Source organism: Protomyctophum bolini (assembly GCF_963924005.1).
Source record: "Protomyctophum bolini genome assembly, chromosome: 9".
Classification (NCBI taxonomy): Eukaryota; Metazoa; Chordata; class Actinopteri; order Myctophiformes; family Myctophidae; genus Protomyctophum; species Protomyctophum bolini.
This window is the reverse complement of record NC_137870.1, coordinates 16,654,018-16,676,512: the sequence shown is the minus strand read 5'-3', so window position 1 is coordinate 16,676,512 and position 22,495 is coordinate 16,654,018. Positions and strand designations below refer to the sequence as shown.

Below are 22,495 nucleotides of genomic sequence, written 5' to 3'. Positions count from 1 at the left end.
AATCCCTTCATCAGAGCATGCTCATTTAAACTTTCCTAGAGCGGAGAATGCTCTGATTCAGCTCATAGCCGAAACACATAGCAGTTGTCTTATTTGTGTGTGCCAAAGTGGAAATGTGAGTACTTTGTCCCCTATTATTTGAAATTTTGGTAGCTTGGCTTGTGCTACCTTGGCTTTTTTTTAAGTTATTTTTTTGATTTTATTAGGCAGTTTTTTATCTTGGCCAACAATCTTTTTTTTTTTTTTTCATTCCACGATTTTGCAACCGATTTTTTCACCCAATTATCTAATGTAATCCTGGTCACTACACTTCCTCTGCCAACCTGGGGGGGGGGGGGCAGCGGATTGACCTCATGCTTCCTACTATGCATGAGGAGTCCAAGCTGCTTCTTTTCATCTGACAGGACGTAGTGCGTGGAAGGAATATGTTATTCCACCCAGTTCCTTTCCCCTCCATCAGGCACCCCAGCTGGCGAGGGGGAGGTAGTTTAGAGACCAGGATTACTGCAGGTTTTTGGGAGGATACCTCAAGCCCCCAGTGAGGGTCTCCAATGTTGAGGCCCGTTTTGAGCGTTTTGAGCGCCCGTTTGCACTTCCGCATTGTCCAAGTAGACGGTTCTTCCGGGTGCTTCAAAACGCCACTGAGCAACTTCCACTGAAATGAATAGCGGGGGGCGGGGCTGTCGCTCCGGTTCAGTCTCTATCCTTTTAATACTCTATGGGGTACCAACCCTAGGGGACACGGGGAGAACATGCAAGCTCCACACAGAAAAGCCTTTTCAGGTATGGCCCGGGCACTGATGACGCGGAGGAGAGAACACACCCCCAGCGCCCACAGCGTCCCGAGCAGGAATCGAGCCCAGGACCTTAGCTGTGAGACGACAGCACTACTGACTGTGCCACCTTATCTTGGCCAACTATTGACTTCAATTCATCAGGTTATTTTCTTCATTTTTGTAATCTTAACACTTCTGGTTGGTGACGCCAGAATCTTTCAGAATAATACAGTGCCAAGTAGATGAGGGAGATTTTAGAATCGTTAATATTCTAACCGAAATTAGTAGAGAAGTTCGAAATAAGTAGAGAACATCGACGCTATGATCAATCTGCACGGAGGCAGCATAAAAAATAAAGTAAGAAAATACTTTGTCGACCCGACACTGGGTACAGACAACGAGCAGGCTTGTCTTAAGATGTTTGATATCGCTATAACATTGCCTCGCTTCGTTTAATTTTTTTAACCACTCCGGTTGCTATGCACGGTTGCCAGGTCCCCGCCCGCACTGCTTTTGTTTCTCAATAGCTAATAGCTTCTGTTTTAGGCCGCGCCTTTGCAAGCTTTTTTCTCTGAAACTAATGCGCTGTCCGTGGTGTTAACCAGATCGGCCATGTTCGGAGGTCTTTTCTGATTATCCGGTGAGCACGATGTGAACATTGACGTTTTCTAGAGCAAGGATTGGCCTTCTTTTAGCTCGGTAGCATTAACGCTAATACCCATTAACGTAGATGGAAGCCAAAACCGGACACGAGTCATAGTGGAATAGCCTGAAAACACCCCGCACCCAAGCACCACCACTTTTGTCCACCAGCACTCAGTGTTAAAATGTGTGTTTCACAATATAGCCAGTGGTGTTTCTTACCTGCAAAGGCCATGTTCTTGGGGTTTCCGTAGGGGGCGCCAGGCTGAACGGGGCTGTAGACTGGATTCATACCCGAAGCTAACCTGTTCTTACTGAAAGCGAGACATTTGAGAATGGGACAGAAAACAGAGGACATGGAGGGGAGAGAAAGAGAGAGAGAGTGATAAGTCTAAACCATGCAAATTGGAAATTGTTAGGATTATCAGCCTCACACACTCATGTATTAAACGCCACATTCAGATTCATTTCTACATTAAAATGAGCGTAACTTTAGCTGGCGTCGTGGTGCATGAGTCGTCACCTTCACCTGGTTTCAACATTAGTGTTGCAGTATCTGGCTGGCAGAGACGCACAAGCACATGCTGGTCCACCCACAGTAACATCCTCCACAGCACTGGCTCTCAAATGTTTTCATTTCATAACTCTTGAGAGTGTACAAATGAAAACAAGTGGACTGGTACAGATCCATTTGGTTCCATTTGTACACTCAGAGTTACAGACCTGCAAGGGTCCCTTGGGAACCACCTCGAGGAACCCTGAGGGTCCCTTGATCCCACTCTGAGAACCAATATTCTACAGCAGGGTTCCCCAATTCATTTTACTCAAGGGCCATATTTTGACTACGGTACCAGACTGGGGGCCGAGACGGCACGCGTGACGTCGAGGTCTTGCCCTGAAATTAATGTTCAGGGCAAGACCCCATTTGAAAAGGACCCCCAGTTTGACATGCAGAGGCTACTGACCCCCATTTAATGCCATTTATATCTGCCCCCCCCCCCCCCCCCCCAAAAAAAACCCTGTTCTACAGCCTCAAACAAAGCCAATTCACTAGTGTCTACTTTTACCTGGATAAGCAGGATTTCATTGATAGCTAAATATATGCGTGAGAGCCAGACTGATATACTGGATTGGCCAACATATATTGGCTATTAATTCATCAGTAATCGGCAATTATGCAGACCGTTCCCCTATTAAACTTTAAACCTGCTGTCCCCATTTTGGGCATGTCGTTAAACACAACAAATTTCACGTTTTGTAAAGTTTTCTATGTACAGGCTCACATTGCGTTTTGAGCTTGTTGATTGGCAATTTATTTTTGATAAAGATTCAATCAAATCAACATTTTTCTAAATCGTTTAGAACTGATTTTGCTCTATCCAAAATCTGGAACGGCATCGCACCCAGGAATTTGGCACCAGGACTTCAGGCTCTACGTGACGGGGATAGTCAGGGCTTAATGTAAAGATCTCAATTGATTTCCTCTCATTTCTTCAGAGTGCTACTGTTTCATTCATGGAGAGCTGGATGTTGTACTTCCACGGTCCACTTGGTCCTTGCAGTCAGATGCTAAAAAATCAACGGCACCTTTCTCTTTTAGAAAAGGTTTTTTTCTCTTTTAGGTTTTACTGTGTGGATGGTAAACTTCACCTATCACATACACTTTTTCATTTAACTTACCTGATTTGAGTGCGCTTATTTGTGTATATGTGAGTGTGTTTGCACATGTGAGTGCATGTCCCGTACCTCTTGTGCGTGTCTGGTTGATACATGAAACTGAATTTGTCTGTGGGATGCCCGCTCGCCATTCTCGCTGTATGCAAATGAGGAAGGGGTGGAAGTGGATATGCAAATCTGAAATTAAAACAGCGAAGAGGTCATGATTACAATGAACACAGCAAAGGAAAAGACACAGCAAAGCAAAGCGCCACGGCCACAGCGGATGATTAGTGACAGCAGCACGAGTGTGTGTGTATGTGTGTGTACACAATTATACCCCATGAATGTTAAGTGTGTGTGATGTACCCTGATCGATTAACCCATTCTGACCTGAGATCAGATTCTAACGCACAGAAGAATGGTGGTTCTTTAACGCATTTTGACCTGAGATCAGATTAAAAAAAATGTCTTAAATCCTGACAGTTTAAAAAAAATAGCAGACCTACAAGCTCGTATGAGCTTGTAGATCTGCTATTTTTCAATAGCTAAAGCATAACATAATGCTAACACCAAAAGGGGTTCCCGCCCAAAATGGGTTAATGCATCGTGCATGTACACATGGTGGAGTGGACAAAAGATTTACAAATTTATGACGAATACGAAAGTATCCATGTTGTGTGAGAGATCAATCGTTGTCTTGTTGTGATTAGTGTATGAAAAATGCTAGGCTTTATGTTAATATTTGTAACTCAAATAGGGGTGTCACGATTCTACAAATCCAGGATTCAATTTGACTTTCAATTGTAATATCACAAGCTGATAGAATTTTTGAAATAATTATTTACTCGCACGCAATATTTTAATCCTAGTGGCTTCTGCAGGTTAGGACTGTGGTAAAGTACCTTCTGCCATATGGCAGACCGTGCCATTCAAGCTCTCAATGACACTTTTCTGCTCATCTTGATAGATCCATTTTGTTCGATTGAAAATGATCATTTTGACACCCATAAACTCTGGGTATACTATGGCTATGTTGTGTGTGTAAAGAATAGAGACGGTATGCGTGTGTAAATTTGTGGTGTGCATTAAGATCAAAGAATAGCAGCAAACAATAAAAAATATCCAATGAGGAAAAAGCACAAAAACACCCAATAAGAAATAGGAGACCAAAAGAATACAAACGAGCAGGAAAACAACAAAAGATAAGCAAACAGACAATGTAATATAGAGCCATTACAAAGCGCTGTAAGCCATGATCCCGTACCCGTACACATGACGTGAGCTTTGACAGAGCGCTGTAAGCAATGATCCAGTGCTGAGCCAGAGTCACAAAGGAGCTGCGAGGGCAGAGAGGAACAGCTGACAACCAAAACAACAACAACTAAAAAAAACTTGTGATGTGCAGCCTTGACGAGTGCATTCAGTGGCTGGGCTTCAGTGTGGACTTGTTCTCCATGTGAAGTGAAGTGACAGGCAGCCTTTTGATGGTGGTATGGCAGGCATGAAGCATTCTATTGTTATGAATGTAGGCCTAACCCTGTCATGTCCCGGCCGAGTTTACATGGTTCGTTCTGTGATATCCTCGCTCGCTCATCTGCAGTTTTATTTGCCATTTACAAAACTCCTCCACAATACATCACATGCCACCCAGTCTATAAACGAACAGAATCTCACTGTGTGTCTGTGTCCTCCAGAGAACGTTTGATCCATCCACTTGGAACTCGGCGTGTGTGTATTTAAGATACGACTGTATTTTAGGCTCGACGTGCTTGTCTAATGTGGCAATAGCTGTTGAAGTACAACTCGTCTACACTCTAAACAAAAGACCATGTTTTATTGTGTATTTATTCATACCGTTTAGGGATGGATCCTATTAACACCTTGAGGGCCCGGGCCTATTTCATCCATTAATAAATGTGCCCATCGTCAGCAAGCGCATCTAGGCTTGCTGACGATGGATCAGTTTTCATAGCACTAATTTGACGGAGATTATCAATCTCCGTCTCGGGCACATGACCGTGCACTTGAACTTGACGGTGATTTACACCGATGGTGTTAATGGATTAATCGTTAATAGTATACGCCTCTCAGCCATTATAAAACACACAGTAACCTGACAGCTCTTGTGGTTTATTGCTTCAATCTACTCACACTGCAAGTATACTGTCAGCCGTGTCAGGCTACCATTTTATCAACAGTCACACAGACACACTATTAACTCCAGCATTCAGGGACTGCAGTATAGTCTGATTTGTACCAAATCTAGTTAGGTCACACAAAGCATTTCAACGCATCAACCTGAGGGTTTAAAAACACACTCCAAGATGCCAGTACAGTACCACGTACAGTAGAGAGAGGGGGGGGGGGGGGGGGGGGGGGGGGGTGTACAGAGAGAGAGAGAGAGAGAGAGATGGGGCATCGCTGCTGATCAATAGTTCTCCCATTACAGAAGTTCTCCCTCTGGCTAGTACAGAGACAGGACAGCTCCGACCCCTAAGGAGTTGATTGGTTCCTAGCCTGTCAACTCAGCAATTATTCTCGCCTCATTCCCTCATTATCTCCATTCACCAAGCCATCTCCATTCAGCTATCCCCGGCCTAAACCAAATGTCATGTACTTATGTTGGCCGTGAATTTCTGTATACTGTATTGTCTGTATTTGAATGTAGGAAAAGGAGGGGGAAGCATATAAGAAGCACACAAGTAGGCCATGTATGGCCTACACACCCAACCTTGAAACGTACTTTAGTTACGTCATCAAGAACAGTGGTCCCTTATTGGCCGGTGGAGTACACCGACATACATACATACCCAGCCGATCGCAGTACTTGTGCGCTCTGCTTGCTTAAGTAATACACACATATATATATATATATATATTAAGGCTGTCAAAATTAAATAAAATATTTAACGCAATGTGCCATGTTCCCCCTAATGTGCGCCCGGCTCAGGAACATCCAGCGCATAACACATCTGTCACTATGTAGCGCAGTCATGAACAACACCAGAGATAGCTTGTGTATTGTAGTTGGGTTGCCAAGTGGTTTGATTCTGTAACTCTGTTGTCTGCTAGTGCCTAGCAAAGCCCCTTTGCATCATCATTCATTAGGCTACACACAGTCACACACACACGCCTCCTTCAGTCTTCCTCCTTCCTCCTCCACACGCATGCACACACACACACACAATAGTGTCGGGCGCAGACGCAGCGCGCTGCAAGAAACACAACACAATACCATTTGTGGACAGTTTGAAAATGCGGGTCCTGCATTAAGCCATTAATGTTGGTCCGGCTGGTTTTGTTTTGTCCAACACGATTACGGGAATCAGCATGGCTGCGCCTGCAGTAGGCTATTACCAAAACAAAAACATGGTACTTTTGTGTCGCACATGCAAAGGGACTAAACAACACCATGGATATAAAGACAGTTCCCCTGTGCTGCTGTGCACAGCAGAGATAATGCACAACTCCAGGTACGAACTAAAAAACACTGACTGAAGCTGATCATTCACGACTAACTATCTCCAGAGTCCTGCATGCTTGCATGCACACAAAGCATGTATGTATGTATACATGTATGTATGTATGTATGTACGTGTCCCAGCAAGGACGCTCCCACACCCTACAGTGGCCAGTAGAGTACAGTAGAGTACAGCACAGCGTGAAGTGGCACAGACTACACTACAGTACGAGCCCTGGGCAGTGGCACGTTCATTCCGGTGACCCCCACAAGGACCCCCACATGGTAACATTGTCATTTCTCCATCGTTTCGACCACGGGGAGGCTCGCCGGAACCGGGCAGGCACCCTGGGCGCGTTCATGGGGGTCCTGGGCACGTTTGTTCCGGGGACCACCTGGAGGCCCCTCGAGGACTCCCACGCAGTAACTGTCATTTCTCCACCGTTTCTGAAACTGGCAGACTCGCCGGGAACCCTGGGCGCGCTCATGGTGGTCTGGATGTTTCAAAGACTTGAGACTTTTTCCACAAATAATAGTACAGAGCACAGTACAGTAAGTACACTACAATACAGTAACTAACAATAAATGTATAGTTGCACCGCTCACTTCACACGTGTGATTTTCTATTGATACATTACAGATATATATATTATTTGGTTGCCGTTTCATGCATGCGCACTGCCGTTCACTTCCTTGTTTACAGCTCCAAAAGAATGGCTCGTAACTCCTAATCTAGAGAACTCTCCATGGTTTTGACCAAAAGGACAATGGAATATTAACGCTTCTTTTTTTTAATATATATATATATTTTTTATCCACGATTTTGTAACCCATTTTTCACCCCTGTGTCAATCATCTAATGTGATCCTCCACCCTCCACCAACCTAGTCCCCATATATGGGGGACAAGGGGAGAGCAACGGACTTGAACTCACGCTTCCTTCATGCCTGAGTGTCCAAGTTGCTCCTTTACACCTGACAGGGGGGAGTTTCCCTGGTTGGACGTAGCGCGTGGAAGGAACACGTTATTCCAACCAGTTCTTTTCCCCTCCATCAGGCGCCCCGGCTGGCCAGTGGGAGGCAGTTTAGTGACCAGGATTACTGCATGTTTTTTGTGAGGGTACCTACCCTAGGGGACACAGGGAGAACATGCAAACTCCACACAGAAAGGCCCTATCGCCAACCCCGCCTTCGGGTATGGGCACTGATGACAGGGAGGAGGAAACACGCCGCCAGCGCCCACAGCGTCCCGAGCAGGAATCGAACCCAGGACCTTCTAGCTGTGAGGCGACAGCACTACCAACTGCGCCACCGTGCCCCTTGGAATATTAACGCTTCTAGAGACTTTAGCGTGACCAGCATGAGGTAAGAATGGAAGATTATGCCTCCTGGTTTTGGGGGGGAACGGAAGGGATGGGCTTTTCAGAGTAAAATCTGCCAGTTCTCTGGCAAAAAAAGTGTTAATATTTGAGGCTGACAGACAGGTACAAGTGTTCCCTTTCCTTTGGCCAGGTGGTGATGATGAAGTGTTCAGGGGTCCTTTTCTCCACCCAGGGTAAAATTAAAAAGAGCCATTCTAAGCTTAAGCCCCCCATTCAGCACACCACCAATTCTGATTGTAAAGACCATTCTACACTGGACAATCACCTTAAACCAACCAAAACACAAGAGTGTGTGTGTGTGTGTGTGTGTGTGTGTGTGTGTGTGTGTGTGTGTGTGTGTGTGTGTGTGTGTGTGTGTGTGAGAGAGAATGGCAGGACAAAGGACAGGGAAAAAAAGAATAGGGATAAAGACAATTTCTCGCATCACTCCACTTTTTGGATGCTCCAGGCATACTTGAGAGAGAACAACAAAAACATATACACGGCAAATTGGTGGGTTTGCTTGCAAACGTCTAACTGCCTTGTTAGTTCCAACTCAAAGAGCTGCTAGGCCTGACCCAAATGGCGCAGGTGTTGAAAAAATTGGGAATGTGTGCTCATTTTGAGTGATTCATAAAAACTTTGCTTCCTTTGCTGTGACAATGATTGCCCTTAACCTTTGACACCGATCTCTCCCAAATGTGTACTAGCTATGTTTCAAGCAGTGGCCCAAACAGGTCCAACAACAGTTGTTGTCAAAAGCTCTCTTCAGACAGATGGTTTTAACTAAGCAGAAAGATCCATCCGTTTGATGAGCGCTATTATACTATGAGGACAACCACCAACAAAACAGTTGTACAATGGTGTCACAAAAATAGTGAGAAAGACAATCCACAAGTTGGCCTGTCACAATTCTTACATAATCACCAGGTCACAATTATTTGTTATAATCATATAATCAGTTATGTGGGATCAATTCCATATTTATGCCGATTGCCTCATTCTCTGAAATTTTCCACACAGAATGTACTATACACCTCCAAAGCATGGGCACAAGTACAATCCTATGGTCCCCAAACTGTATTGGCTGTGCACCTCCTGACCTAGCTGACACACCCCCCAGTCTTGTTGTATTTGGCCGAAAATGATACATTTTTTAAAACGATTATGGCAAATAATCACAGAATGTCACTGCACTGAGACATGCAGCTGCTGTATACTCCCACAGCTGCTCTATACATCTCCTTACAACAGTGGTTTACTGGATTTTGCCAGTTGTGCTAAATAACACCATAAAACCGTCATTACCCATTTAATTTCACGCACCCCCTAGAAGGCGTTTGCGTACCACAGTTTGGGAACCCCTACAGCATACAGATAACCCTGTTATAGACAGGTAGGGTATAATTTTCTTTTTTTAATGGGGGGAATTTGTCCCTTATATGCTACAGAGGGCGAGTTAATACACTTTATAGTCCAATGAAGTCCATCTTAGATTGCATATTGACAGCCTACTCCACCATAAGGGATTCCTCCTTGGTCTCTCAGTGCTCTATTATTGTACCGTCTCCACAGCTTCATGTCTTTCCACCTAACAACTCGGTTAGAAAATAAATAACTAAAATGACATAGATAATGAGTACTGTTACCTGTACCGGTATCGGTGTGTGGACTCATACATCCAGTAATGGGTTAGTGGGCTGCGTGTGCGTGCTCGCATGTTATTGCTGAGAGGAACTAAAGAACATGGGAGGGACAATGTGAGAAACTCGCCATACGGAATACGATACTGTGACAAATTCATATTTGGGACTTGAGAATGATGATATTACGAAACACGTTATCTATCTGCGATAATTGATAGACTGCAAGGCATTTTCACACTATATGTGTAACTGAAGAAGAAAACAAAATAGAGATAAAAAGTTAGAAAGTAGACATTCTGTATATTAATTTATTTACAGAATGACAATGTACAACAAATTGCACAATGCCTAGTAGGGATCAGTGATGTAAATAGGTTTTCAATGTAATGAGTCCCGGGATGCAGGGATGGTCTTTTAGATGAATCCCAGGGACATTTTATGAGTCCCACTTCAGCGACTTTAAGAGTCATATTTTGCCATTTTTACAAATTACGACATCTGCCAACTACGTACATGTTTGTAGACAACCGTATACTCCATATATGAAAGCGGCGACCGTCAATTTACCTTTTAGTATTGCTCCGGTTGCTATGGAGAGCCTCCGTCCTCACTAGCTATGGGACTTTTAAATCCAGCTCCATTGACAGCTTCGAGCGCTGTCCATGGTGAGCTGTCGCACATCCCGGCGATCGTAAATCATTTGTGACTTTGTCTCACATGCTGTGGACATGCAATGTTTATGAAGAGAGCTAAGGGATATGAGCTTACGGCTAACGATCAATGTCCTCACAACAACAGTCCCCTCACTGAATACCCTGGAAATGAAGAATCGTAGAGTGAGAGCTGACGGGTGTCACAGGTTAGGTGTGCTTATGCTACCACCTAGCAAGCAATAATGTAGTTAAGTGGTTATACGGTCTATATGTGAAAAGTGAAAATATAAAACTAACAAAATATTAATCTGGAATCTGGATGTGAAACATAATAATACCACATATAAGTGGAATCCTAGTAAATACCACACATGAATGGAATCCTAGTACATACTATCCTACTCACAAACAAGCAGAGTAGTGTACTGGGACTTCATGAAGAGAAACATGCAGGCACCACCGGTAGCCCTGGACTTGACTGCAACAGGAGCTGCAGCCAGCTAGCTGGTCAGTACAGCTGCTGGATGTCAGCGAGTTCAACGTGCCGCTATATTCAGAACACATCATTGTTGGGCAGAAACCTTTTCTCTCCATATTCTCAATATTTCAATGTGTGGTTTTTGTTGTAGATCTGCTATTTATGCTATTTTCTTAAGTGAAAGCACTTAAAGGAGTAGTTCACGGCACACAAATTATACACATCATGAAGCCTTGAATTCATGGAGATCAATCAGTAGGAGAGTAGGAGACCCGACACTCCACCAAAATGTCATGGAAGAGTGGCCGGATGGAAACCACAAGGTTCCCAGTTAGATCCCGGGCTAACCCAGAACTTGTGTCTAAGGCCCCATTTACACTGGTTGTTCTCACCAGCGCTCAACTAAGAATAAATCAGGCATAGCTCTAAAAATGTTATTGGCCAGATAACCAATAATTTTTTGAGGACCAGGATAAATTGTCCTCACCATGTCCATTTATCAAATTCTACTATATTTGTGGGGATATTTGGCCCTCACAAGTATAGAATAATGACACACAGTCACACACACACACGTCACACACACTAGTAAAACATACAATAGAACCCTCCCTTCCTACGCAATACCTCCACAAGGCATCTGCTCTGTGGGCACCGTGTCAGAAACAGTGGGCGTCATCATACTACACAGCACAGCATAGAATACAAGTGAATAGGGCTGGTTGAAATCCCCAAGGCAAGGGGTATTTCAGTCATCGGGGAAAAACACAGTTTAAAAATACACTCTAAAGAGTAAGTAAGACTATGCTTTTATTGTTAGCAGTCATAAGGGACGCACACTGTTTGAATATACACAAGGACCTCATACCGGGAGTGTTTCTTTAGTGGGCTTATTTTCAATCCGAACTAGATAAAGTGCCCCTTGGGGCACATGTGAAAAGGGTGCCATGTCTTCTTACGCCTTGGATGGCAATTGGATGATTTTGTTCCAAAAATGTGTTTTGCAAAAATCCACCTGTTGGTGGCGCTATAACAGGCCAATGTGAAAAGGGTGGGATATATTCCTCAGCCTAGTAGAAAAGTCTGTGAAAGATTTCACGTAAATTGCACGCTGAAAATTGCCGTATTTTGTTTTAATTTCGCTGTAATTTTTGGGGTACCCAGCCCCCCCAAAAGAGAAAGGCAGACAGACAACTAGTCAACATTGGCAGGGGTTTCCACAGCTACCCCACAACACAGCGTCACTGTCTGCAGTGCAGACAGCAGAGCAGAAGCTCTCAATGTTTTAACCATAATACTAAATAATATGCAATAACTAAAACATAAATCTCACTTGAATTGGATTGCAATACTTTACAATTTCAAATTATGAAGCCCCTGGGCTGCAGCCCACCCTAGCCCAATGGTAAATCCACCTATCTTGGGATATATTCCTCAACCTAGTGGACTAGGAACGTCCGTGAAATCCAATGTTATCCAATTAGGATGGAATATGAAATATTGGACAGATCCGGCTTGAACACATGACTATAGAGATAGTGTGTAACGATTTGCAGGATTTTTGGACAGAATCTGGAGGAGTAATATCAAAAAAAATGTTTTTCAATAGTCGGCCTCCTGGTGGCGCTGTAACAGGCCGTTCTGGAAGATTTGGGGCAGAGGTGCATCGATGGCATCCAGGGAGTGTGTGTGCAAAATTTGGCATCGACCAGGTTAACGGTGCCAGAGATTAGCTGTACACGGACGGACACACACACGGACGGAGTGCAAAACATATTCTCTCCCCATGCCTTCGGCCTGATGGAGACAATTATATAAAACTGAGGAGGAAATTCTTGCCATTTTTAATCACCACTTTATCCACATGTATGTATGTATGTTGATAAGTGATTCTAACAAATTCAGATTTTAAAAGTGGATTCAAATTGTTCAAATGCGAACCCCAAGCTTGTCAAAACGAATTATCTCAATCACAAAAACAAGTCATCTAAAATATCCAAAGCCTCAGACACATCTAAATCAGTGGTTTAGATGGGCCCTGTTGTGTGTTGGGCCTTGTTCTCTGGAACAGGGCCCATTTGAAAATCTCAAAAGCATTTCGCAGCGGGCTCACCCATTTGGCCACCTGACAGCCATGTGCATTTTTTTAAGATTAATGTTACACTATAATTACAATCTTAGTTACTTGGGGGCACATTTGCAACATCTTCAAGGCCTACGGAATCACTGATGCAAATCAACGGTGAACATGATGATTTTTTTTTCCTCCATTCAAGTCTACCCTGCAGCAAGTGCCACTGTACTGCCCATGGGCTATTTTAGATCTAGGGCAGCATCATACACTGGGGGACAGCATATCTCTTCTTCCTGGCTATAAAGACATCTCTTCTGTCACACACCTTAGGGCTTGCACACACTGGATTAAGTGACAATAATTTGCACTGGCTGCCGCTGGGACTTCTTGGGAGGAAACCATTTATTTTCAGTTAATGGAAAAAAGAACATGTGTTCCAATGGATGCAATGTATAATTTAGTCACAAGCTCTTGTTAAATACTTTACATTGGTTAAATAGTATAAAACCCACAGACAGATTCAACCACTTTCAGAATTTGCCAGAAATAGGTTAACTAAAAGTGCGCGTTGTGAGCTCTTAGATCAGTTATTTTCACTGATTTTGTGTGGGACTCTTCCTCAAATGTTTATCCCATGCTTTTTGTAACCCATTTTTGTCACCCAGTGTCACTTGCCTGCTAATTACACAAGAGAGAGAGAGAGAGAGAGAGAGAGAGAGAGAGAGAGGCAGGGGGAGAGGGGAGTTGCACCACTCAGTTCACATGGGTGTGATTTTTTTGTATGATTTGTACTTTAGAAAGATTTCTCGCACAACATAGAACAACACAAATCAAAGACGAAAAAGAAACGAACAAACACATGTGAAACTAAAATTTTGCACAGAAGCATACAGCACAGCAGTCCACCTCAGCCTGAATTCCCGACATCAAGTCCTCCAAAAGTACTATGAAAAGATGCAGCTCATTTAGAGCTCAGTCAGAGCGGCAAATGACGGAGTCCCGATACGTATATGTGATAATGTGCCCACTTTAAATCGTATTCGTCCATCCTATTAAGCAGAACAGTCGCTCGTAAGCGGCAAATTGTGTGACGACAGTGCAGGTGCAGATGAAACTTTCAGGTCCTTAACCACCAGCCTCCTACCTGACATAGCAGTTTGAATCCATTCAGCTAAACAGTGGTTCCCAAACTGTGGTGCTTCTAAGGGGTCTAATGGTGGTGCTATGGTTTTATTGTAAATATATTAACAAATGATGCCAATATATGCCTAGTAATGCAGAATATAGCCTATGCTGCATATATTATGCCATATTCAGGTTCATATATGTGCATATATGTGGATAAAAAGGAAATATATGTCTCTATATAGCTTATGCAATTTACATGTCCATGTGGGGGGGGTGCATCAGCTAGGTCAGGAGGTAACAGGGGATGCATGGCCAAAAAGGTTTGGGAACGGCTGAGCTAAGGGATGAGAAACATTCCTCAACGTGGCAGGATCTCCCAGAATAAACAGACTTGACTACAGTTGTATATTCCATCATGTACTGTACTATGATGTAAATAGGTCTTCAAATGTAATGGGTCACAGGACCCAGGGGTGGTTTTTAGATGGGTCCCAGGGACATTTTATGGGACCTGACCTCACACCATTTACTCTGATTCTCAATTTCCTGCTGTTACATCTCTCACCTGCCACGGTCAGCACACATACACACACACACACACACACACACACACACACACACACACACACCCCCCCCCCCCAACGATGGGTGCTGACAACAGTAACATCAGTAACCTCACTGTTCAGTTAGGATTTACATGGTCTGCTTCCTGCCAGCACATTGATGACTCATCCCCAGTGTGACCCCTCTGATGCAGAGGTATTTCCTAGCCCCCAGTGAGGCTCTCCAACGTTGAAGCACTCTGCCCTACTGGTCAGAGGTGGGACTGCAGGCGGACCCGTGGAGTTATGACGAGGAAACCCTGTGCCGCTGGAGTTTAACATTGAGCACTCGTTTGCACTTCCGCATTTTGGGCACCACATTTTGGCCCAGACTGTTCTTCTGGGTGCTTCAAAACGCCACTGAGCAACTTCCACTGAAATTAATAGGGGGGGGGGGGGGGACTATCGCTCCAGTTCAGTCTCTATCCTTTTTAATACTCTATGGATATTTCACAGATTTACAAATGGAGAGAACAAGTTAAAGACCTAATGAAGTGAAGACTTTTTCACACTTTTAGACCATATCCGTGGTCATCATAATGGATGCAACAATGGATGCCAAAACAACAGGGACATTTTCATTTGTGTATTATTCTCCATTTTTATATCAAAAGTACATAAAATCCCATTTTAAAACGTGATGCGTGATTTTGTGTAGAGCTACACATGAAGCTTGATTAAATTCACTTGTTTGATTCCAATCTCTGCACGTCCGTCCCAACACAGCTGCTACTGATCACAGAAATTCTCAGTTTTTAATCCCATTCAAGATGTTATCCAGACAGTGTATTACTTGGTTTAAACTTCAGCAGCACGCTAAAATATGTACTGTATCTGAAAACATTATAGGTTAGAAATAAGCCATGAGCTTTGTTTACAAACAGATCTGCATGTGTGTGCACAGCACAATGTGACGTTCTGATTGGTTCAAAATCACTGAGCTTGCCTTTCAGGGTGAAACTTCAAAATAAATAAATCAATTACCAGCTGCTGCCTTATATCCCATGGCTGAGAGGTCGGCTAGAGGCAAAAAGTGTGTGGTTGAGACGAGGCAGCCAATCAGGACAATAGGTTGTCTGTACAGCCAATGAGAAACATATGGTCTCAACTACAGCAAGTGGGCGTGAATGCACCGCAGAGAACATTGACCAGCTGTGCTTATAAAGCAGCTGGTACTAAAGACCTACAATAATCACCTATTCCAATGCTGAAATTGATCATCTAAACATAATGCCAAATATTTTCTTTGACACCTTTACCTGTCCCAAATGAACAAACAAAAAGTCAACATCTGTTCTTGTCAGAGGGAAGGGGCTTTGCCTGCATTTGACTGACTGACTGACTATGATGTGCGACAAGATGGCCAAACGAATGTGGAAATACTCTTACGAGCACTTGGTTCATTGATCTGTGATGAGCAACTCATTAAGTGGTCCAAACCACAAGGGAATTAAGTGCTGGATGGAGGACAGCATCTGTAACAGAACTGTTGGGTCTGGAACATGAAGTGACTCCAGCTTTTCTCTGGTCTGACAGTTTTATGGCTGCCATTGTCCAGCCCACGATTCAAACAACATAAGACTGCACGCAATGCAACCCACACCAATACACACTGGGGCTTCTGTGCAAGCATTAACTGTAGCTTGGGGCTTCAAAATATTACACTAGATTTGATTTAGCAGACATTTCAAATATGAAATCAAATCTTTTTTTATTCCAAGTAATTCTTTGTAGTTGTAGTTTGTACAATGCTAAAGCGGAATGTTATGAAATGCACAGACATTGTGCACCCAAACCACATCTTTTCGTATATTATTTGGGTTCCATTAAAGCCTCACTATGTAAAGTTTGTATTCTGTATGGTAGAGTTAATAGAGTATGTTGTTATTACACTCATTATTTGTATTACTACTACATTAATTATACAATTAGATCATGTCAAAGATCATGTCTCAAGACACAGGATCTGACACGAATTTTGACCTGATGGTCAAGATAAGATAACAGAATAAACTCATTTCCAGTTTCCAACTTTCCACTCAAATAATTTCCACAAACAAACAAAAACAATCCCACATCTGATGCCATCATGTTGTAAACAGAGCAGTTGTGTGGCTCTAGCAGAGAGAGAAATCCCTTAACTACAGGGATTCTTGAATTAATCAGGATTAGCAACCAATGACTAACGCAGGTGATTAATCCCCAGAAAGATATCACAAAGGGGATTCATTTTGCTGATAGGGCTCATCATACAAGGAAAGAACTGATCCCTTTAATGGTCAGTATCGCCTGTATATTTTGTACAATGTATGTAAGGTTATATGAAGCGAATAGGTGTTATGATGAATTGATGATACATACTGGTAATAAAAATGTTACGACGGTCTGCACCGTCGTAACATTGAGACAACACAATTGTGATTAAATGCGATTCCTACTTCTGGTAACAACTAGAATAAAATACATGCCATCATGCCATGATCCACCACTAGTACACTGGTTCTCAAAGTGGGGTCCAGGGACCCACATGGGTCATTGAGGGGCATGCAGGGGGTCCCCAGCAAAATGAAGAAGTTTTAACACTTAAACGCCATTTCAATTTGGGGCTATTCAAACAACCATTCTACAAGTTTAGAATGAGGTCAGTCATATAGTGATGCTTTGTGGGCTTATAGATGCTTTTTTGTTTGTTTGTTTATTCTCATGTCCACACAATTTCTCTTATGGCACAAGATGTTTCCAGATGACATGGAAATGCCACAGTGGGCCGGTAACCTATTATAATTGGGTTGGGGGGGATCCAAATGCACGTACTACATGATCAGACTGGCATTCATTCACATACCAGAGATAAGGAGCAGTACAGCCACGGCGGTTAGGTTATGGTTGGGTTGGACAGAAACGGTCCCACATTCACACACGAGCTTCTATCCGACACCATTTTGAAAAGTCCACTGATATGTAGATAACAACTGAACTGTGATGCGATGCAGGTCCATGCCACCACACACGCACAATATTTCTGCTGCAACATGAACATCAGTTCCAATCCAAAGCGAGAACACTTAAATGTCAAGATAGCTGTGACGAGTTTAATCGCGCGACAACTATATCGCTCGATAGAAAATGTCATATTTTATATGAGAATAAAACAAAGCCTATCGGCACTTATTTTCCCTAGTTGAAAACACGTCATTTTGTCGAGCTAAACGGCTTCTTGCGACAAGGTATAAATATGATCAATTAACCGCTTAAACCCACTATTACACTTCAGTGTACGACTGTACGTCAAATAGAGAGGATCCGATCTACAAGCTCTCCCACAAACAGACAGGGCTTTGTAGACCGGCTATCTCTGCCGAGCCGTCTACCACATCATAAACGGCATTTGTATTGCCCCAAATGTAAATGTTTACCCATTATCCACAAATATTCGCCTATTATTATGATGACAACGTGCCCAGAAGAACAGGGATGCTGCTGCTATAGGGGGGGGGGGGTTCATGTGGTTAATAGACAGTGGAGTGTGGATGTTAGTTAGCATTTAGCTTTGTGTCTGCTAACCCGCTGTAGCATCTCTGCATCACTCTCTCCCTCTCTCTTTCTGTGTGTCTGTCTCCGCTGGCTGCACGCGCTGCTACAGCCAGCCAGACAGCTAACGGTAACCGTTCATTACCGAAGAGCTAACTGAGATTAGCTCAGTTTAGCAACAAATCCTCCCAGCCGGGACTTCAGTGTGAAGTGAAGCCGGGTGGGGAGGACGGGATGACCGCAACTTTGACAAGGTGGCAACAACAACGACAGTGGGCAGTTTGACTGGCATGACGAGCAACAATAAGCACCGATTAAAGTCTAACATTGACGTGTAGCGCTGCTAGGCTAGTTAGCAAGCTAACCGCTGTAGCTACCGAACGGAGGACAATTGAAAGGATACAGAAGGGGGGGGCACGCACACACAAAACGACCACCACCGAGTATCAAACTCATTCCTTTACATCGCTGACATCCATTACATCCCGCACACAGCTGTAGCGAACAGGACTTACCGTACGAAGCCGCTGGTCTGGACAAAGAGATTCCTTTTTAGGTTCTCTGTGTCTGACTTCTTGTTTGTTTAAAGGTCTCGTAGTAGGTCTTTCTGTTCTGCTGCCTCCTCGAGTCCTCGCAACGTTGCAGATCTGATGATGGGTCTTCTCGCTACAGCGGCTGGCAGTGGCTGCAGAGACTAGTACACTACACACACATACACACACTGAACGGAACAGAACAGCCCTGAGCCACGGTGTGGGGGATGGGGATGCATGGTGAATGATCGGGGAGGGAGGGATGCAGAGATGATGCTAGGGACCAGAGCACAACCGAACCGATAACTTTCTTTATTGATCCCCATTAGTGCACTTGCATAATCATGGCACAACCATTATATTGTTTGTGTCATGACACGAACAATAATAATCAGTACAAGTTAAAGTACAGTACAGTAAGTGTTAATGCTTTATGGTGTCGTCCACTCACAGTTAACAGATTTTTTGGAGTTGTACTTGAAATGTACTGTAATTTTGCAAACTGTTAATCAATCAATCAATACACACACACACACACACACACACCAAAGACAATATTTCACACCTGTACATTTTAGTGTCAGATATGTAGACATTTTTACATGTAACACTATAATGACACTTTTGCACTGCATATTTGTTGAAATTCTTTATTGGGAATAACCCTTTAATTGAGATGAACCATCTCGTTTCCACAAATACAAAATACATAACAAAACATATAGTTAGAAAACAAAAACATAACTGTGGGGGGAGGGATGGGGTGAGGGAGTAAAAAATATATGGTATGTTCAAACTGTACTACATTGTTGAAAACTACTACCAATAAACATATATTAAAAAAAAGAAAAAGAAAAGAAAACAAAAACATTTAAGAATAAGAAAAACAAATATTTAACACATTTACAATGTCATATAACGTAGGCCTATATATAATAAGGAAAAAAGGGATAACACACATTGATTCCATATAGTAGCATCCAAACATTTGTTTTGTTCATTAACATCTTCAAAGTGTGTTATTATTACTTGAAAAAGTGTCTTGGGTTATCGGTTCAGGTGTAGTGACTGACAGTGGTGAACAGGTGATGGTCACGGATCAGGCTGACCATATATAAGGAGAGGAGGCGGAGACAGAACTCTTGTGGTATCTTTACTGAAACATTGATGCGTGTGGTTGGTTGGTTCTTGGACGCACACAGGTTGGAGGGTTGCAGAAGGTGGTGGAAAGGCGTGGAGGTTTAAGTTTGGGAGACAGGCAGCAGTGGTGATCTGGGCATGCAGAAATGAGTGCAGCTAGGCCATGTATAGCCCTATAGCCTCCCACACCTGTGCGTGGCCAGTGAACAACCTGTCATTCCATCAGGCTTGATTGGATTGATTTGGTGTCTGACGTCAGTTTCAGTAGAGGGTGCCAGTACACAGGTTCATGTATTTTTTTATTTGCATTGAAATCACCATAGGGCGATTTTAGGTCGCTTCATATACACCAGAAGTAGTAGGTATAAAGTAACCCAAAGGTCATAGTCAAGGTCATAGTCATTATGTAATGACCTCATCGTGAAATTACATCACAAGATTGTTTTATATGCAGCTGTTCACCTGATAACCCCATAATAGGTGTTCTGCATTGGGAAACTGCTTAGAACAGGAATGGATGACAGTTCTCAAACTCCACTGTTTACATTTGGGGTTGTATCAGACATTCAGTATGCTGACATAGATGACGGGTGCGTCCATTCAAACCAGCGATACTACAGAAACAGCTTACAGCTCCTACGAAATGCACTGGACACGTGGTCCACGTCAGCTGTCAAACCGAAATTTATCCTTCAGCTCGGAGATATAATTGACGCTGTCAACAAGAAAAATGAGACATCGGCACAAGCCCTGGACACATTGATGAGCGAATTCAGCTCCAGTCCTATTGAAGTTCATCATGTGTGGGGAAACCACGAGTTCTATAATTTCAGCCGGACCGCATTGTTCAGCTCAAAACTCAACAGCTCGACCCACTGTAATGAGAACAATGGTCCCCAAACAGGTGATATCTACGCCTACCACTTCAGCCCCGTCCCTAAGTTCCGATTTGTTGTCCTCGACCCCTATGATATGAGCCTTATTGGGAGAGAGGAGACGAGTGTAGAGTACAGTAATGCACTGACACTTTTAAAGAAACACAATGACAACGAGGACACTAACTGTCCTCCAGAAACTGAAGGTCTGGAGAGAAGGTTTGTGAGGTTCAACGGAGGGTTCAGTAAGGAGCAACTGGATTGGCTGGACAGTGTTCTGACCTTGGCCGATGAGAGGAGTGAAAGGGTCACTGTCGCTAGTCATATCCCCGTACACCCCAGCTCAACTACGCCACTCTCTCTAGCCTGGAACTATGATGAACTGTTGACCATTCTACACTCCCATGGCAGCGTGGTCTGTTACATGTGTGGACACGATCACAACGGTGGATACCACAGGGACAAGGATTCAGGAGTGCACTACCTCATTTTAGAGGGCGTGGTTGAGACTCCCCCTGGCAGCGATGCTTTTGGCACGGTCTCTGTTTATGACGACAAAATGGTTCTGAAAGGCAATGGAAGAATCGCTGATAGAGAGATGCTGTTTCCATGATGCCAGAACACTTGGTGGATTTCTGTAGCCTGTGTCAAAAACACATTGCAATGTGCAGTACATTCCTATATTATCATGATATTTGGAAGCCAGACTATCAGTACTACGTCACAGGTGTGACATCATGGATCTCCATAATGTCACAGTGTGACATCATGGATCTCCATATATGGGCATAAAGGGACACATATAGTATTAGTGGATATTTGTGGATTTATAGATATTTCTGGGCAACCTTCCCTTCGGCCTGGAGAGGGGCATACTTTTTTACCTGTCTGTATTCAATAGCGATACCAACGGCAGAAGCAACCAGCCACGTATACCTGTTCTTTAGGAGCAGCTAGCGCTTCAGTCTATTGCTCAGGGAGCAACACGAAACCAGGAAGGAATAGCCAGGGAACTAAACTGGAACCTTCCGGTTTGGCCTCTCTACTCTACCTCCTAAGCTGCTGGACCTTCTCTGGGGTGACCTTGATTCTGAAGCGCTAATTTTCAAACTACAATGACAGGCCAAAGTCTGTTAGTCTTGGCCAGCAAATTAATGGCAACTATTTGTTTAAGTTAATTTCATGAGTTGTTATTAATTATTAATAATGCCATTGTCTGGCAATGCTACAATCTGGCGTAGGCGGCAGGACGTGGAGCGTGATATCCTCGTGTGAGGGACATGAGGGACATCGTGTGTGGCGATCCGCGGTGTGAAGTGAGAAGCGCGAGGACACGCTTCAAAGACTAGGGGGGTGATTGTAGCCTCGCCAAGACCCAGCCCGCAACAGCCCTGCCAATCGGGCTCAGCCCTATTGACACGACAGGTTGCACGTTGGTCTGGCGAGTGGGTCAATCCCCGCTTCCGCACAATGCTACACACTGTTTAAATACTTTATATATTGTTGTTAAAAAAGGAAATGATCTACTCATAAGTTGCAAGCACAGTTACAATAGTGCTTTCAGCTGGGACATCTCTGTCCATAAACGTCAATCAATCAGTTATTCAACCTTGGTGTTTTTTTGTCTTTGTTTACAAGCTGATAAAGCAGTTTGTTTGATTCATGAATGAAAGATATGATTAATTCAAATGTACGTGGTCACAGCTCTGTACCTAGGCTACAACAAAAAATCACACTATGGCTGCCACGCGATTGCAGATTCACTGGCACTATGAGACATGAATGCTGTATAAAACAAAAGTTGGTCACATTAGTGCCCAATCAGGTTCATGTAGTGCCCTAAACAAACATTTTAAATGTCCACCTTGGCTGCCGTATGATGTTATTTCAAAATGCATTGGAGGGCATAGCGCCCCTCAAAATGGGAGACCAGACTAG

At 43.6% G+C, this 22,495-nt stretch overlaps 2 protein-coding genes across 6 annotated transcripts in view; one reads left to right on the top strand and one right to left on the bottom strand.

Annotated features, from left to right (window-relative positions):
* The window catches only part of LOC308321523 (myelin-associated neurite-outgrowth inhibitor-like), a 395,831-nt gene extending 377,144 nt beyond the window's left edge, over positions 1-18,687 (bottom strand). For 4 of the 5 annotated variants that reach the window (XR_013964626.1, XM_080772455.1, XM_080772454.1 and 1 more), the window contains exons 1-3: positions 18,525-18,687; positions 3,165-3,272; positions 1,641-1,732 (exon numbers count right to left, since the gene is read on the bottom strand). Coding sequence is in view for 4 of the 5 variants with exons in the window: in XM_080772455.1 (XP_080628581.1) it covers positions 1,641-1,732; positions 3,165-3,226 (154 nt within the window). In the remaining variant the exon portion in view is untranslated. The remainder of the gene's footprint in view (positions 1-1,640; positions 1,733-3,164; positions 3,273-18,524) is intronic. The other variant, XM_080772457.1, reaches the window with a different exon arrangement.
* Positions 18,688-20,195: 1,508 nt separating this feature from the next.
* LOC308321522 (manganese-dependent ADP-ribose/CDP-alcohol diphosphatase-like) lies at positions 20,196-21,170 on the top strand (the record flags this gene model as incomplete). Its single annotated transcript, XM_080772453.1, has 1 exon — positions 20,196-21,170. One exon carries the CDS (start codon positions 20,196-20,198, stop codon positions 21,168-21,170), a length of 975 nt encoding a protein of 324 aa, XP_080628579.1.
* Between the last annotated feature and the right edge of the window lie 1,325 nt (positions 21,171-22,495).